This window comes from Planococcus citri, chromosome 5, assembly GCF_950023065.1.
Source record: "Planococcus citri chromosome 5, ihPlaCitr1.1, whole genome shotgun sequence".
NCBI classification, from domain to species: Eukaryota; Metazoa; Arthropoda; class Insecta; order Hemiptera; family Pseudococcidae; genus Planococcus; species Planococcus citri.
Window position 1 is genome coordinate 47,949,354 of NC_088681.1, and position 18,263 is coordinate 47,967,616.

Consider the following 18,263-nt stretch of genomic DNA (forward strand, 5'->3'; position numbering starts at 1 on the left):
GATGATTTACGTACTGATACCTATTTAAAATTTTGTTTGAACTTTCCCACAGTGTGAGACGATCGATGATCCGACGCTAAAACCTGCCAATCCTTTCTCAGCATGCGATGACGGAGAAACTCTACGAAACGAGTTAAAGAGCAAGGTAGTAAATCGAGATAAAATCGCCAAGTTATATTTCCATAGAACATACCAACAGCGTCATGAAATTGAGGTATATTACAACCAGAAATACTGCCCCAATGGTGACACAAAAGTGAGCACCCTCTAAACAATTCTTCTTACAAACCTCGCGAGTAGGGTTTCACATTGTAATGAATTCTCGTTTTAGAAACTGTTCGAATACTGTCCATTTCATAGCGCTTTAAAAGATATATCTACGGATAGCTTGGATGATTTGTATGATCTTTCATTGACGCCTCCAGAAAGCACAAATTTGATGAACTTTGTCGAATATAGTCTAAGCTCCCTAGATGGTGGTGCTCAAGTAGATGCAGTATATACAGATTTTAAAAAGGCATTTGATAGTGTCAGCCATAGAGTACTGATCCAAAAACTAGCCAGACTTGGTTTCTCCAGTGAATTGTGTAATTTGTTCTGGTCTTATCTCATTGGTAGAACCCAATATGTCTCTTACAGAAATAAAGCATCTAGTATTTACTCCTGTCCATCAGGTGTTCCCCAGGGTTCCAACTTGGGTCCCCTTTTCTTTCTTTTATTCGTAAATGACCTTCCATCTGTGATAAGTAATTCTGAAATAGAGCTATTTGCTGATGATGCTAAGATATACAAGAAAATCCAAGATATAAAGGATTGTGAGGGTCTTCAAGCAGATTTGGATATGTTCATAAAATGGAGTAATGAGAACAAACTGCCCCTTAATGTTTCTAAATGTGCAACAATGACATTTACTCGGAAAAAAACTCTCTTAGAGTATAAGTACACAGTTTGTGGGGAAGAACTCTGTCGTTTAACTACTGTTCGGGACCTGGGTATATACCTTGATGTGGGACTTACTTTCAAGTATCACACTAACATTGTGGTAGCAAAGGCAAGGAGGATGGCCTATTTTGTTGTCAGAAATTCTGTGCACTTCAAGAGAATAAGTACACTTAAAGTCCTATACTTCTCCTTCATAAGGTCAATTCTGGAGTTTGGTGTACTAGTTTGGTTCCCTCATACTAGAAAATTTATAAAAGAGCTTGAAAAAATTCAAACTAGATTTTTAAAGTACCTATATTTGAGGACTTTTGAATATTATCCTTATGACTTATCACAAAAAGAACTTTTGGAAGGGTTTGAAGTGGATCCATTAGAAAAAAGAAGAGAAACAATTGCATTAATGTTTCTGTATGACCTTATCCACTGCAACATAAATGACAGTAACCTTTTGGGAAAAATCAATTTCTGGGCCCCAAAAATCCACTCCAGGCAGAAAAAAATATTCTCCTTAAACAATTACAACACATTTAGGATGAAGGTATCTCCTATGAACAACGTCATGGGTATCTCTGACAATTTCCTCTGTAGGTGTGCAGATGCTGATATTTTTAGTATGGGTAGGTCTGCTTTCAAGCGTGTGGTGGGGGTGGCATGGGAGTAGGAGTGGGGGTGCAGTGGGAGCTGTTTGTGAACCATTTCATATTCTGTATCTTATTCTTTTTAGTTCTCTATGTTTTTTTTCTTTTCTTTTTTTAATAAGTATTTCTTCTGTTTGGTGTTATACTTTTTTGCATACTCCTTACATTCTCTTTTAGATAGGAAGAACTACTTTTATAGATATTACTTTTTTGTTTTTGTTTGTTTTTTTTTCTCCTTTTTGCTTGCTTTTGTATGTTTGTATTTCTCAAACTTGTTTCTCTGGAGTAAATCTTAGTCTTATCTCTATAATTATAAATGGTCTCTCCTGTAATTGGCTCTAGCTGTTGGAGAGACCTAAATTGTAAAATAAAATAAAATAAAAATAAAAAAATAAAATATATGCCCAAACGATCCATTACGCCATCGAATCGAAGGATGGCGAGGTAGGAGCCATAGAAGAAGCTGTGTGTGGAAACGATAAAAAGACGAAGGATCTCATAAATAAATACTACCAAGCGAGTGAGTGAAAAATAGCAAATTCAAACTTCAATAATAATTGTCACCTGCAATTTTTCCGTCCTGTCATTTTCAATGTCAGTAGATATTTTTAGAATTCGCAAGTTCATCGTTAAAAAAATTTGTAGTTTTTTAAACACGTATTTTTCAATTTAAAAAAAATTGAAATCCTAAAAGAGTCAAAAAATTGACAAAAAAACTACATTCATCGGAAAGCTGTTCTTCTTAACCATTGAAATTTTGTTAGCATTTATCATTTTCTTGACAGCTTGAGGTGACCTTTGACTCATTTTCAACACAAATACCTAGGTAATAGTTTTAAGAAATGAAGGAGGTACACAAAATAACACATTCTTAAAAATTTTGAAAACACGAATCCCAGCTCATGCATACTATTATAAGATTGAAGATCTAGTAAAACAGAATCAATCTGAAATTTCACTACGCCACTGTTTAGACCCAGATGAAAATTAGATTTTTTCCCATTTCCAGAAGATGGCTCATTGGTTTTTATAGAAAAAAATCCAAGAAAATTTCAAAACTCCCGTTGAAAATTGAATGGTGTTAGCCCCCCCCCCCCACGCGTGAAAACAATTTTTTCATTAATGTATCTAAATATTTTTTGTTGTTTTTTTTTTCAATTTTTGATGCTTTGCAAAAAGGGACCAAATTTTCTTGGAGAACCGGAGGGAGTTTCTGGAAATGACGCTATTTACATATGTATTTGAAGGAATTCATAATAAAAATCGATTTTTTACATCTTTTTTGGGTGATTTTTTCACCTTTGAAGGGCTCTCGGACCATTTTTTTTTTTTTTTTAGATTTAGGAGTAAATTAACATAACATTATTAAACCTAACGAATATTTTTCACTAATTTTTTCTTCTAATGCGACTAAATTCAGATTATGGAACAACTGTTGAGGATCACCTGGCCACATTCAAAAAAGATGACCAGGAATATCAGAATGTAATGTTGAAGTACTGCTGGGTGAGTTAAAGAATAATGAATATTCCATGTCTACTTGATTCATAATACTTATGTACGAACAAAAAGCATTTTTATTCTTCTACAGAAAGGACTAAATCAAGAAAAGAAACTCAGCCCAGAAGATATTGACACGGAAAGTCAAACTCTACGAGATCTTCATCATAAAAAAGGTTGTTCCTCATTCTCAATAGGTACTAAACGGAATTTTTTACTTCACACGTACAATTAATTTTCTAGACAGGGAAGGTTTCAAGAAGAAACTGAAAGAGTTGCTTGACTGTACTTCCGAACCAGACCTTCAACAGGTTTTCATAAAGTATCGTGACGATAAGAAAGGCATTGATAAAGCAGTTGAAGATGTATTCGAGGAAGATAGACAGAAAAGAGCTTACAACATTTTAGGTACGAAATATAATTCCGTTTCGTTACAATAATTAATTTTATTAGGGTGTGATTTAATACCACGACAAAAAAGGGCGTCAGCACGACAAGCATAGGCACTTTCACGCCAGAAAAATCTTAACCACGACTAAATGGGAAATTCCCGACAATAAAGAGCTTACCCCGACATAAAAGGTACTCCAACGACAAAATAATGTATCAAACTACGAATTAAAAAATTCACGATATTTTATTACTTTCAACTCCTATATAAGGCAATGCACGACAAAATTTTTCCATCAAAAACAGGCATTTCACCGACAGAAATAAACGTTTAAAAAATATTAAAATGATACCAAAAAAACGAAGTAGGTACGTAAAAAAAAGCTGTTTATAGAAGTAATGTTTTGTGGACTTTGATGGGCGGACCCCTCTTCCTCTTTTGACCTCAGGGACGGACCGAAAGGGGGCCAAGGGGAGACAGTTTGCCCCCCTTCGGTTTCGCGAAAGCAGGAAAAACTTGGGAAATTGTGAGAAATTCAAGAAAGTTGAAAAAAGAAAAAATACAAAAATTCCAACAATATTTTAGTTTCTGTTTTCAAAAATTCAAATTTTTTACAGTCATGTATTTAATTATTGTTCATTTACCGACAAAATCGCCGATCTATACTCAAAATTCTCATTTTTCCCCCAAGCTTTAGCACTCGCTTCGCTTTGGCCAATTTGGTTCTCTTCTACTGAGTTACAATTTCACTCAAATTGTTTTGAAAGAAACCCTCAGTTGATCATTTGTCAAAATTTGTACAAAGTATAATTGTAATTGAACTGATAATGTTCTGTTGTGTATGAAATTATTTTGTCGTGAATACTGCTTATCTCGTTATTAAATCGTAGTCGTTCATAAATACTTTATTGTCGGGCGTTTTCTGGCGTGGAACTTCATCATTTTTCGTCGTTCATTCATCTTTTATGAACGAAAAAATGCTCGTCGCGATGACGCCCTTTTTCGTCGTGCAAAAAATATTTCCCCATTTTATTATATGTACAATGAATTTAACTTACACGACAGTCGATCAAAAATGAACCATTTGCTCAGTTGAGAACCTCAGATAATTTTCAAAAAGTTCCAAAAATGTAAATCATTACTCTCATAGCGCTATATTGGGTGAATTTTGAGTTTTGAGAACCCAACGATCATTTACCAGGGAATTCCAAACCACATTCAGATCTACATGCCACACCCCCCCCCCCCCGGTCCACCGTTGTCATGGATTAAGCTTTGTTTGTCATTATTTTTCACAAATTCCGAAAAAATATTCATTGAAATTTTCATGCACGAAACTTCCTTGAATGACTTTAGGAATAATAACTCTATCATTATTATTTCCTCAACATTCGCTCCTTTTCTGCAACACCTCCTCCCTCAAATAACCAAAAAATAATACATAAAAAAGAAGTAGAGAAAGACTTCTCAAATAATTTGTAGGAATAATTTTTTAAGATTCAAAATCTACATAATAATTGTATTTTCAACGTATACAGCACGATGCATCGAAAACACCGCTAGATATTACGCTAAACAGCTGCGCGATACAGTGGATTCTGCAGTTTCATTGATAATCAAATCTAAAAAAATAAATCGAATCGTTTTGGCAAGATGTGAACGAGATTTGGGCAGCATTTTTCAGGATTACAAGGATCATCACCACGATACCTTTACAGAAGATTTAGGAGTGAATAAATACAAAAATATTTACAGATTTCATGAGCTATATTGACGATTCTTCATTAGGATATATTTGTCAACAGGTTAATTTCTTTTAGCTTACTTCCGGAACGTCAATATGTGGAATGTATTCGATTCCTTTGCGGCAAACCTTAAATATGAAGCATTTTATTGGCGACTTTGTGGGAAACCCTGCATCACATATTGGTCAACGTTTATCAAATTTCCAAATATTCCGTACTTCTTTGATATTAATCAATCAATGTGCATATTTTTTTAATTCATCAAAATATACGAGTATACATCACTTTTGAATCAATTGTTTCAAATTATGTACATCCATCTTTCACCAAACCTTTTTCTCCATTCATCAATTAATTTCTCCCTCTACCCATCTCAAAAAACCTCTATAGTTTCGTCACCAGAAATCTGCCCAAATTATACTGGCCACAGATCCGCATTGGCTCTCGACGGATCTGATAAAAGGGTAATTCTCAAAAAAAGGTAAAAATCGTGTACATGGCAAATTTCTCAAAGGTTTTAGCATGAATTTTTTTTATTTCACATGTGGTATGGAGATTTTTAGCCCCTCCTTTCATAGGTGTACATTTGATTTTATACCCCAAATGTCCTTCGACTTGGCTGTCACACGCCATGTTTTTGAAAATGAATGTTTTTAAGTGTCATGAACTTCATTTTTTTTGGAAAAATTGACCCATTCTCATTATCATAGAACACGAAGGTCCATTATTGTGCAAATTGCAATTGCAATAAGTCCATAGGAAGCTCACATTTCACATTTGAAAACTGTCACACACTTTTTGCGCAAATTTTAGAGCAATTTTCAATTATTTTTGGTAGCTTCCCAATCCAACATTTTTTTTCTGGTGAATGGCTGCACTCATGCACTGGTTCACTGTTCTCATAGAAATATTACCCCGCACCGTTTTTTTAAAAAACTACATTACAGCTCGTTCTGATCGTACTTATCTGTGAAGTTTTGATATTTCGCAAAATCTGTGTCCTTCGGCTTGCGTTTTTATTTACCCTAATGAACCCGCCAAAAACGATAATTGAGAAAGGGAAGTTATTCTACATGATAAGTAAACATTTATTACGTGTTTAAAATCAAATAATGTCCAGTAAGGTAAGGCTAGAAACGAAAAAATGTTGAGATTGTCCTTCGGCTTGTGCAGTGTTCATTTGTCCTTCGACTTGGCCAAATTTCAGACAGCTGTACTTTTATCGCGCTCTGTCGACATATTACACGATAATACAAGCAAAATTTGACATTTTCTCCCTCCCCACGCCTCACCTCTACCCCTACCAAAAAAATAAGTCCAGATTCGAACTCTGCGGCCTCAAAAACATTAATCGGCATAAACACGATAATATAAGCAAAATTCGACATTTTCTCCCTCCCCACGCCTCCCCCTTCACCTCTACAAAAAAAGGTAACTCCAGATTCGAATTCTACGACCTCGAAAACATATCAATCGACATATTACACATCGATGAGGGTCGAATCCTAATTATCACCGTTTTAGGGGGGCCAGGGCCCACAGTGGGGGGATTGAATTGAGGCTAACACTAGAAAAGGGATCTGGGACACCTATACAAATGATTCCCACTTGAAATTTTTCAAAAAAATTATTTTCGTTTTTCAAAATTATGCACATCAAAATTGACCTTTTTTTTGAGAATTACCCAAAAATACATATAAAGCTGAAAAATTCAACTGGTTCAAAGTAGCCAGCGAAACACCAAAATCAAATGCCTGCCAAAGAGCAAAGAATTGATAATGATGGACTCGTTCCCGAAATCAGACAGCAGTAAAGGAGGCTTACGAAAATCTTCCAGCTTTTTGCAAAATTATAAGAAAAACATTGCATCATTGTGCTGACTGATGGATTTGTTCAGTAAAGTTGGAAAAAGTGTAAAGTTGAAATTAATGATTTCCTAAAAGCATTCCAGAGGGAAAGGTAGCGAATAGCTATACTTATACTATCATTACATCAAACGATACAAATACAATAAAACTGCCTTTGGGTATGAAAAATTGAATTATTCCATTACGTATCGTTAGATGATTAGTGTTATTCATTGAGCAGACTTGCAGCATTGGATTATCATTGGTATTGTACTACAAATGAATCAAACAAATTGCACGATGACGTAATAAACAGGTGTAAATTTATTCAAGTGATTCTACATACCCAATGTTTGACTAATCTAGAGTTGGTAGAGCACAATGTCGAAAAATTTTTCAACATTGAAAATGTTAACCAATTGATGTAATATAGTGTTTTTGTAATTCATGCCACAAACATGCAAATTTCACTGCTAACAGTGACGATATTCTTTCCACAAATTTTAAGGATTCAGGTACCCACTTATGTAATCTTCAGCACATTAATCCAAAGGAGATGATTTGAATACTACTTGTATTTAAAATTTTGTTTGAACTTCCTAAAAGTGTGAAACGATCGATGATCCGACGCTGAAACCAGCCAAACCTTTCTCAGCCAGCGATGACGGTGAAATTCTAAGAAACGAGTTAAAGAGCAAGATAATAAATCGAAGTAAAATCGCCAGGTTATTTTTCCATAGAACATACCAACAACGTCATGAAATTCAGGTATATTACGACCAAAAATACTGCCCCAATGGTGACACAAATGTAAGGACCTTTCAAACAATTCTTCCAACATAGTTACTACAAAATGCGCATACCTCGTGAGTAGATGTTTTGATACACATGTGATGAATTCTGTTTTTAGAAACCGTTCGAATACTGCCCATTTCATAGTGCTTTAAAGGATATATCTACGGAGAGCTTAGATGATTTGTATAATATTTCGTTAACGCCTCCAGAAGGTATATATGCCCAAACAATCCATCATGCCATCGAATCAAAGGATGGCGAGGTAGGAGCCATAGAAGAAGCTGTGTGTGGAAACGATAAAAAGACGAAGGATCTTATAAATAAATACTATCAAGCGAGTAAGTGAAAATTGCACATTCAAACGTCAATAATTTTGAAAAACATAATCACTTGAAATTTTCCCATCCTGCCATTTTTAATGGCAACAGTCACAGAAACTTCAATCTACACTAGGGGAGGTCATATATATGTATTTTTTTTTAATTCTGAAAAAGTAGGGATCCGAATGGTGGCCATGGGCTGCAATGAACATCGTTTATTTTTTTTTTCAATTTTAGGTGCTTTACAAAAGGGATAGCCAACATTGCTCGGAGAACCGGAGAGTTTTTTTTTTTGGAGAAGAAGATATCTATTCAAAGGAATTTTTATTAAAAATCGATTTTTCATTCATTTTTTAGTTGACTTTTCCAACTTTGAAGGGCTCTCGGACTATTTTTTTAGATTTTAAGAGGAAATCAACATCATTAAATCTAACGAATAATTTTCGAAATTTTTTTCTTCTGATGCAACTAAATTCAGATTATCAAACAACTGTTGAGGATCATCTGGCCACATTTAAAAAAGACGACGAGGAATATCAGAACGTAATGTTAAAGTATTGCTGGGTGAGTTGGTGAATAATGAATATTAAATGTCTACTTCATTCGTATGAAACAATAAGCATTTCCATTCGCCTACACAGAAAGGACTAAGTCAAGAGAAGAAACTCTGCCCAGAAGATATTGACAAGGAAACTCAAATCTTACGAGATCTTCATCACAAAAAAGGTTGGCCCGAATTTTCAATGTACCTTTGAGAGTTCAAATTGCAACCTTACCATTAAAGACCAGTTGTGATCAATGTACACATTGTACACCTTAAGCAGCGACACAGAAATTATGATGAACTGAGTTATACACTGACCCCTCACCTGGTATCTTGAGGGAATGCTGAACAGAATTTTTAAGTTTGTACAATTATTCATTTTCTAGACTGGGACGGTTTTAAGAAGAAACTGAAAGAGTTACTTGATAATACTTCCGAACCAGATCTTCAACAGATTTTTATTAAGTATCGTCACGATAAGAAAGGCATTGATAAAGCAGTTGAAGATGTATTCAAAGAAGAAAGACAGATAAGAGCTTACAATGTTTTAGGTACGTAATATTATAATCCCACAATGGACTTACTAGCTTACAAAACAGTCGATCAAAAATGAATCATTTGCTCAGTCTAGAGATCCTAACGTAATACTTTTAGAGTTCTAAAAACGTAAATCATGAGTCTCATAGCTCTATATTGGGTGAATTTTGAGTTCTCATCTGGGAGGTCCAAAGATCATTGACCAGAAAATTCGAAACTACATTGAGATCTTCATGTCTCACCCTGCCCTCCTGGCCACTCCAACTATCATAGAATTAAAGTTTGCCTTTCATAAATTCCGGGAAAATATTCATCGAAATTTTCACGTTGGAATCTTTCTTGAATTATTCAGGAATAAATAATAATCCCATCATAATTACTTCTTAAACATTTGCTCATTTTATGCAATTTTCAAAGGGAAATATTTAATCAAACGACAAAAAAGGTGGTTTAAACGACAGGCAAGTCTTACGACAATAAGAGGGGTATTAACGACAAATTAGGTGCTAAAAACAGAAGCTTTTAAACGACTAAACAGGTAGTCATCACGACTATTTTTGTTTATGAATCACGACTACTTCTCCCGACAGATATGAGCGTTAGAACGACTAAGTATGATTTTCAGCGACAACTACATCTGTCCTTGGGTATAGTGTTTGAACTGCACATACTTAATTGGTCAATGGAATATGATGAAGTTGTAATTCAAAACTGTCTACATTTTGCCCCTTCTCCAGATGTGTCTTTAAAGGAGTGGATCTCTGGGTATCAATGGGCTGCTCAAAACAAAAAAGTGATTCAAATTCCAGGCGATTCCAGCGCTGCTTCCTTTTTTTCACCATCTCCAGCACAGCCAAACACTCAATTACTCCCAAATTGATCAAAACCTTCAAATCTGCAGACAAACATTGGAAAACTTTTGACAAATTCCTCAAACTCATACATGGAATTTGGAAAATCAGCATTGCATCGAACAATTTGAAATTATCAACTTGCTCATGGCCTTATTTTATGAAAAGAACAACATGTAAACATGTTCTTGGAATGCAAAGTTGTCAGAAATAGATTCGGGACCCCCCCCTCCCGAGGCGAAATCCAATTCCTCTGGCCAAAAACGCAAGCGTGGGAGGCCAGCAAAATCCAAAAGGGCACTATTGTTGCAATGAAACTTTTTTTTTCATCAATTTGCAAATGTGTAGTCTGTGTAGTCTCTTTTTAATTATATAAATTGCCGTATTAGTCGTTCCTAGATACTATTGAGTCGTGAATTTCGCTTATCCAGTTGTCGTGTAAAATAATTATTTGTCGTTGAATGCATTTTTTTACCGTGCAATATAAAATGCCTGTCGTTGAAGTAATTTTTTTGTCGTGTTTTTTGTGGGTCGTGGTATTTATTTTTTCTGTCGCTTAACCCCCTCATTTTTGTCGTGCATTCCCCCTTTTTTGTCGTAACGATAAATCATACCCATTTTCAAATTACGAATCATTTTTAAAGATTTAAAATCTACATAATAATATTGTATTTTCAACCTACAGCACGATACATCGAACACACCGCTAGATATTACGCTGAAATGCTACGCGATACTGTTGATTCGCCAACTTCATTGATAATCAAATCTACAAAAATAAATCGAATCGTTTTGACCAGATGTGAACGAGATTTGAGCAGCATTTTCAAAGAATACCACGATAAATACGGGCATACCTTTACGAAAAATCTACATGTGAATAAATACAAAATATTTGCATATTTTATAGACCATATTGACGATTTTTCTTCAGGATATATTTTTCGACAGGTTCTGGTATTGGGATTTTGATCCAGAAGATCGATATGTGGAATGTATTCGATACCTTTGCGGTAAACCTTAAATATGTAACATTATATTGACGACTTTGCGGAAAACCCTGCATCAAATATTGGTCAACGTGTATCAAATTTCAAAATTTTCCAATCAATAAATGCGCATGTTTTTTTTTAATTCGTCGAAATATATGTATACATCACTTTCGTATCGTATCAATTTTTTCAAATTATGAACATCACTCTTTCACCAAAAACCATTTTCTCATCCTTCCATTCATCAATCAACCAACCAACTCACCAATCAACGCAATCGTTCAAATCACAACGAAATATTAAAACTTACCCGGTCAAACGTCTTTTAATATGGGGACCTTGATGATGATAGAACGCATACAATGGAACCGACAATAAAACGAAAACGTGATACTTGCCGAGTTATTTCATAATGTGACAATCTTATAAAAATGCCTGGCTAGGAAAAATTTTCTCAACATCGGACCACGTACAGTACAGGGTGCTACTTTGATGATGGATTGGTGTAAATTTACGTATAAAATACATTGATAAATTCGCACATCGCGTTCCGGTAATTTTACCACATTTGATGGATTAATCTGTGTCATGCGATGAGATGTAATTGTTGACATTATTGTTATATATTACACTTATAATATGTATTATGTGGGTGCATGTCGGCAATATATCGTATCTTATGGTGCTTGGGTTCAGCTTCTATGCTGGGAAGCGTCCGTTGAAAGAAAATGCATAAGATACTGCTAAAAAAAAAAATTCCAATAATAATAATTCGACAGCAGGTTTTTCACGTTTATCTTGACAGTATTAGATGGAGCTGATTGAGAGCGTGAAAATCTAATCTCAGCATTATAATAGCATCCATCAATATTGTGAAGTTGTAAGAAATAAATACGAGTATGTACTTGAGAAAATTCTCGTCAAATAACTTAAAAATCACACAGCCTATAGGAGCAAAAAATTTCATTCGATATCGACTCTCATTTTCCTCCTAATGCTAAAATCTCGATTCATTTTCGGATTTCTGGCGAATTTTTGAGAATTTACACAATTTAAAAAAATTAATATTAGGTACCTATGACAATTTCTCAAATTGTAATTTTTTCAAAATAAAATTCATCATTGTAAATAGTAACTCTATTACAACACTCCCTCCTCCTCCTCCTACTCCCATACCCACACTTCAAAAATACAAATTCAGAGTATATAACGGAAATTTGTAAGTGACTGTCATTTAAGAAACATTTCCAGAAAACTTTAACCCCCTCCCTCCTCCACAAATTTTTTCAACTTTTTCCAGTCATTCAGAGAACTTTGCTTCTCAACCTTGCATTTATGTGACATTTTTCAATTTCAAAGCAATTTCAAACATCCAACGAAATGGCGATAAACGCTACCCAAAATTTAAACAAAATCAAAAAATAAATAACTAACAAAACAATATTATTATTTTTGATGTCAGAAGTTGATTTTGTTGCCCTGGGCATGTCTTAACTTTAAACAGTAAACGAAGCAAAAAGTTTCTGCGTTATTTTTTATGCGAGAAGTCGATTTTGCTAGAGTCCTCGACGTTTTTGAGATTGAAGCAGTAATTTTCTAATCATTTTAGAAAAGAAAAGCACGAATTCGATCAAAACGAGGAGAAAGGCTCTTGAATATTCGTCATAATTCAAAAAACTATTTAAGATCATTTTAACCCTTTGGAGGTTCTCTAGGTTTTCGGGTTGGAAAATTGAAGTGCCTTAATGAGTGTGATAGGGTACCTCGCCCAATTGGCCAAACCACAAAAAAGTCGAGCTTTTGATGAAAAGTTTTATAGGAAAATGAAAGTTTCCAAAAAACACAAATGTGACATTTCCTAAAAAAAAATTGAATGTATGCAGAATTTTTTTTGAAAAAATGAACCAAAAACATGTGTCAAAAACATTGAACAAAAGCACTCTTTCAAAAAATGAAATAAAAATTGAATTGGAAAAAAATAAAAAAACAAGGTTGAAAAAAAGTCATCTGGCAGTTCACAAATTCAGCGAGAATCAAATCTTGTTGGCAAAAATGCCTTTGTTTAAAGCATGAAGAGAAGAAAAATCTATGTCGCTAAGAGAGGATTTTTTATCAAGTCATAAAATCTTTTAGGAAATTGAGCCGAAATATGGGACAAAATTTAGCGAAATTGCGAGCTTTCTCGCAGGAGGTAACTAATTATAAAAACATTTTCGCCTTTATTCACGAGATGTAGCATAGAATTTTCTTTCATTTTGAGAAAAAATGAGTATTTTATCACTTATTGGAGTATAGGAATATGAAGATGAAGATGAAGAGAAATAGTGAACAAAAACACAAATCCACAGCGTTAACTAAATGAAAGACTGAACTCGTAGATGAATTTGGATTTTTATTTAGTATTTTTACCATTTCTCTTCATCTTCATCTTCATATTCCTATACTCCAATAAGAAAAATTTTTTTTTAGATTTGTTCAACTTTCAATAATTTGCAAAAAATCCAGAAATTATTTTTTGTATATTTATCATAATTCGGGGAGGGAGTCACAGGGCAAAATCGGAGCGATTTTATCCTGAAAATAAGTTTACACTTCATACCACATTAACGAAAACATAACACGCATAATACTACACTAATCATTCATTTTTTTCAATTTTGTTCGAAATTTTGAGCGCTCACCGCCCCCCCCACAGGGTTTCACGATCCTGGAACGAAACCCACACCTAGTGTTTGATAATTAGGTACCTATAAAAAGTCGTATTTGCCTAATTTTCTTCAGATTTTTAAATAGGTCCATAAAAGCTCTTTCGTCATCTTGAAAGTTGTGCACCTCAAAAAAAAAGTTCAATTCACAACTCTGGAAATACTCAACAAAAAAAATTGAATCACTCTTAATTTTCTATCTAATGATGCAAACAAATTCACTTCAAGTACCACCCTTCACGGACTACGGACTCTCAAAGTTCAATAAATTCATCAAAAATCCCCCCCCCCCCAATGTTTGGGAAGAAAATGAAATCGATTTTCAATTTTGTGGAGTGCATAAGTTCACTTTTTAAAAAAATTGTTCAAAAATCGAAGAACTTTCCGCAGAAATCACAATTAAACCAATATGGAATGGTCGATCTTCCAATTTCTGGATAAACGCATATTTACGGCAAACTGGTTATGCAATTCTATTAACATCCGTGTTCTCAAACAAACCATTCCTCTCTTCGCTCCTTAACAGCCTGAAGGAAAGATTATCACGATTTCTAGCGATATCATTCATCTCTTGTCCCCTCAAATCGACTTATGGGGCTAAAACTTACTATGAACATTCGGAAAGTTTTTTTTGACTTTCCATCCCTCCCCTCCCCCTCACAATTAGGTGCAACTTTAGGATGGGGGGGGTGATAAAAATTGTATTCCAAGAGTCATGCCTCAAAACTGATTATCTTAGAGCAAATGAACGTGCTTCCAGGGTTTAAAATATTCAAATCGGTAGCTGTAAAATGTGAAAAGTTCAAATTAAACTTTTACGATGAAAGTTCAACTTTTAAGAATTGATAGGTATGAAAGTAGAGAGCTACAGGTCAAAAAGTAAAAAAAAAATATATAGAGAAAACACATTTCATCTTCTTTGCCATAAACCAATTCTCAAAATGAGAGCACAACACTCCTCGAGGGCACAAGGACCCCGAATTTCGAACAAAAATCAAAAAAAGTTCGAACATGAAGTGACATATCGATTGCTATAGATTTGAATGCGCTGAGTTCAAATATTGACTCGTTTTTTTGATCCGATCTCTTCGAACCCCCTTCCCCCGCTCTCAAAAATATGTCAAAATACCTCGTTTGAGTATTCATTAATTTTTAGCAACGCATTTCGATTCTTACTGTTCTCCAGTTCCTCATTTTTCTTTCAACATTAAAAGAATTCGAATAAGTGGGCACCCTACAACAGACTCATGATACACTTAAGTTTGCAGCAAATTTTAAAATGTACTTAGGTAATTATCGACACAACAGAACGATAATTGAAAACAATTACCTAATACTTTGCGGTATATTGTAATCCACATAAAGAAGCTTACCTACTACTGCTCAAAAGACCACAAATCATAATTACACAATTTTTCTCGGCGATATCGCCAAAGAGCAGTTTATGGCTATTGTCCAGTCCACAGATACCCTACACATGTATTAAGGTACGACAATTCAACTTTACAGTATTCTAATTTATTCCCCGAGGTTTAATTTTTCTCCATTTTGAATCACTCTACACCGTTATTTATACTCGTACGAAGAAAACACAAAATAGAAATCAAAATTCACTCCACATATAAAAAGACCCGCATTCGCATTAACCTTGGTACGCTTTTCTGTCCTTTTGTAACGATGATAAACGAACCGTATCATGAATATTTCTTCATTTACCTGTTTTCCCAATTTGGTTCGTGTACCACTTTACAAGCTATCGCTGTCACCTTTCCCTGTGTCCCTTACAGAAGCAGCAGTGGCAAATCAGCAATCCCTTTCTTTCCGAATGTAATCACGACATCACATCGTATCGTGAGAAAACAAAATCCATACACATACACATACGAGAGAGAGATAAAACACCACACGTAATATACGACGAGCAAAGTAGCATATCCTCGAATAACGAACCAACGACGACGACGACAACTGCGAAGAAGAATAAACCGCACCACGATCTAGGAATAGAAGCCGAACATTTACCCAACATAATAAAGGGACACACCTTTACAATTTGCAGCTTCTCTAAATTGACATGTAAGCGGGCCACCTTGCGAATATATCCACTTTATAAATCCAATCATTTGGACTGTCTGCCTTTGTAACCTTATTGGCGCGAATTTGAAAGCGAAAAGGAATTTTCAAATTAACTAACTTACCTCGGCAGCGATATAGGCCGGAATCACGCTCAAAAGTAATTGCTCTTGTTGTTCTTTTTCGCATTCCAATTTCACTCGAGATTCAATACACGTACGCGTCCCGGTAAACGTTCTTCTGTGGGCTGATTCCGTCATATGTCTGTAGTAAAAGCCTGTGCCGACAGCGCATAGTAAAAATATTAAATCGCTGGTAACCTGCAATCAAATTACATCGGAGTTTGTTTAGGAAACGTATAGTGTCATTTTCATTTCATCTCGTCGAAAATGAATCAAAAACAAAAAAAAAATACTAAAACAGGCACCGCAATTTCTCGACGAGAGAAAAATAGGTATAGCTAACCCACGAGATAAGTTAACTTTTCTTGTAAAGTAATAATTTTTTCTCCTTTTTGTCCCCTCTTTCACATACAAAAAAAAGCTGACAATTCAAAACACTCCTTTTGTACCCTTCGATCCTTCTGCTCGCTTAAAAGGTTACCTGCAGTCTTACACGTATATTGCATTGTCGTACCGCGTCGTTCATTTAGAAAAAAGAAGAAAAAAGTTTTGACAAATGTCCAAAGAAGCGTTGAAAAACGACCACCTTTAAAGTAAAAAGTGTTAAGGTAACCGAAGACGGATGGCGAATAAAAAAGGGTAAAATTTCGCCGGAAACTTGTCCTTTCTTTTTTTTCTCTTTTTTTTTTTTGCTGCTGTTATAGTATAATACCAAATTGAAGAACATTGTGTAAGAAAAAAATTCCTCGATGAAACATTAAAAGTTTTAAACGTTGGGAATTAATTTACGTTTAATTATTAATTGGAGTATTTTTAGCTCTTAGGTGACTTTTTTTTCGACAATTCCCTAGTCTTCTCGTCCTATAAGAACGTTGATCTCGGTAAATGTGTAGGAATGTATTTTTTAAAAAAAGAGGTTCGTATTAAATTTCAGTATTTCGATTAATTCGCATAAAATTTATTCATTTTTTTCATCTTCAGCAAAAAAATTTCTTTTTGAAAATTCCCCAGAGTTCGAGAAATAAACTTAATGACACGATACTCTGGTTGATTAAGTCTTTCTGTATCACAATATTCATGAACTGCACTGAACAGTCACGAGCAAAATTACATTTTTGAGAAGGAACGCTGAGTCTTAAAATAGATTTTTGCATAACTGGCAACATTGGCAAAATACAAAAATTCCTTAACACTGGCAAAAAACAGACATTTTCAAGGAAATTTTTTTTGGAAGGGGCAGACTGAGAGGACTTTTTTGACAAAAATTACCACTTTTTGACAATTTTGAAGAATATTAGGACTTATTTTGACAATTTTGACAAAAAATGAAACTAGACAATTTTGGCAAAAAATGAAACCTTTAGGGTGAATTTGGGAGGAAAAACAGGACTTTTATGCTAATCTAGACAGAAAACATGATTTTTATGGCATTTCGGGCAGAAAACCGGAATATTTGTAGAACAGTAGAGAAAAAAACAGACCCTTTTGACAACTTTGGGGACTTTGGCCAAAAACAGGACTTTTATTTGACAATTTTGACGAAAATTAGGACCTTTTGACAATTCTGACAAAACCCATGGTAAGTATCTAAAAAAAATGTTTTTGACAAAATCACTACCTTTTTTCAACCAAATTTTCAGACAGCTCTCCACTCGACCCCTCCCCCTTCAAACACACAAAAAAATCAATAAAATCATATTTACTCAACAAATTTGAAATTGGAAGAAAATTTGTACACAAGGAATTTTTAATTTCAATCAAAAGTACCTATTTTTTAAAAAACTTTTTATTTCAATGATTTGAAGATTTTTGTTGCACTTTGAATTTTTTCATTTTTTCTACATTTTTGACTAAACTCACCACTTTCTTACTTCTTTCACTACTTTCATTACCTGTTATGATACCCTGATAACGACTTTTTGACAATTTATTAAGACTACTGGGACAAGACAATTTTGGTAAAAATTCGAACTTTTTGACAATTATGGCAAAAAATGCGACCTTTTTGGGATATTTGGCAAAAACAAGACTTTTTGTAGGACTCTAGACAGAAAAGATGACTTTTTATGGCATTTTAGACAAAAAAAAATCAGATTTTTTCGCACAATATTAAAACCAAAAAAAAGTGTTTTCTTTAAATTTTGACAAAAAAATAGGACTTTTATCCTAGAAATTTCAACAAAACAGGACTTACTTAACAAAAATTGGGACTTTTTGAGAATTTTGACAAAATATGCGACAGGGCAATTATGGCAAAAAAT

At 34.3% G+C, this 18,263-nt stretch overlaps 2 protein-coding genes across 6 annotated transcripts in view; one reads left to right on the forward strand and one right to left on the reverse strand.

Annotated features, from left to right (window-relative positions):
- Positions 1-18,263, reverse strand: part of Adcy2 (adenylate cyclase type 2 Ac76E) — a 605,017-nt gene that overhangs the window by 408,268 nt on the left and 178,486 nt on the right. For all 5 annotated transcript variants that reach the window (XM_065367874.1, XM_065367872.1, XM_065367873.1 and 2 more), the window contains one exon: positions 16,006-16,200. In XM_065367874.1, coding sequence (XP_065223946.1) covers positions 16,006-16,200 — 195 coding nt within the window. The remainder of the gene's footprint in view (positions 1-16,005; positions 16,201-18,263) is intronic.
- On the forward strand, positions 7,473-11,429 carry LOC135849020 (annexin B9-like). Its single transcript, XM_065369150.1, has 8 exons — positions 7,473-7,578; positions 7,670-7,873; positions 7,974-8,196; positions 8,657-8,742; positions 8,820-8,904; positions 9,109-9,273; positions 10,796-10,986; positions 11,045-11,429. The coding sequence occupies exons 1-8, from the start codon at positions 7,522-7,524 to the stop codon at positions 11,132-11,134; spliced, it is 1,101 nt and encodes a 366-aa protein (XP_065225222.1). The 5' UTR covers positions 7,473-7,521; the 3' UTR covers positions 11,135-11,429.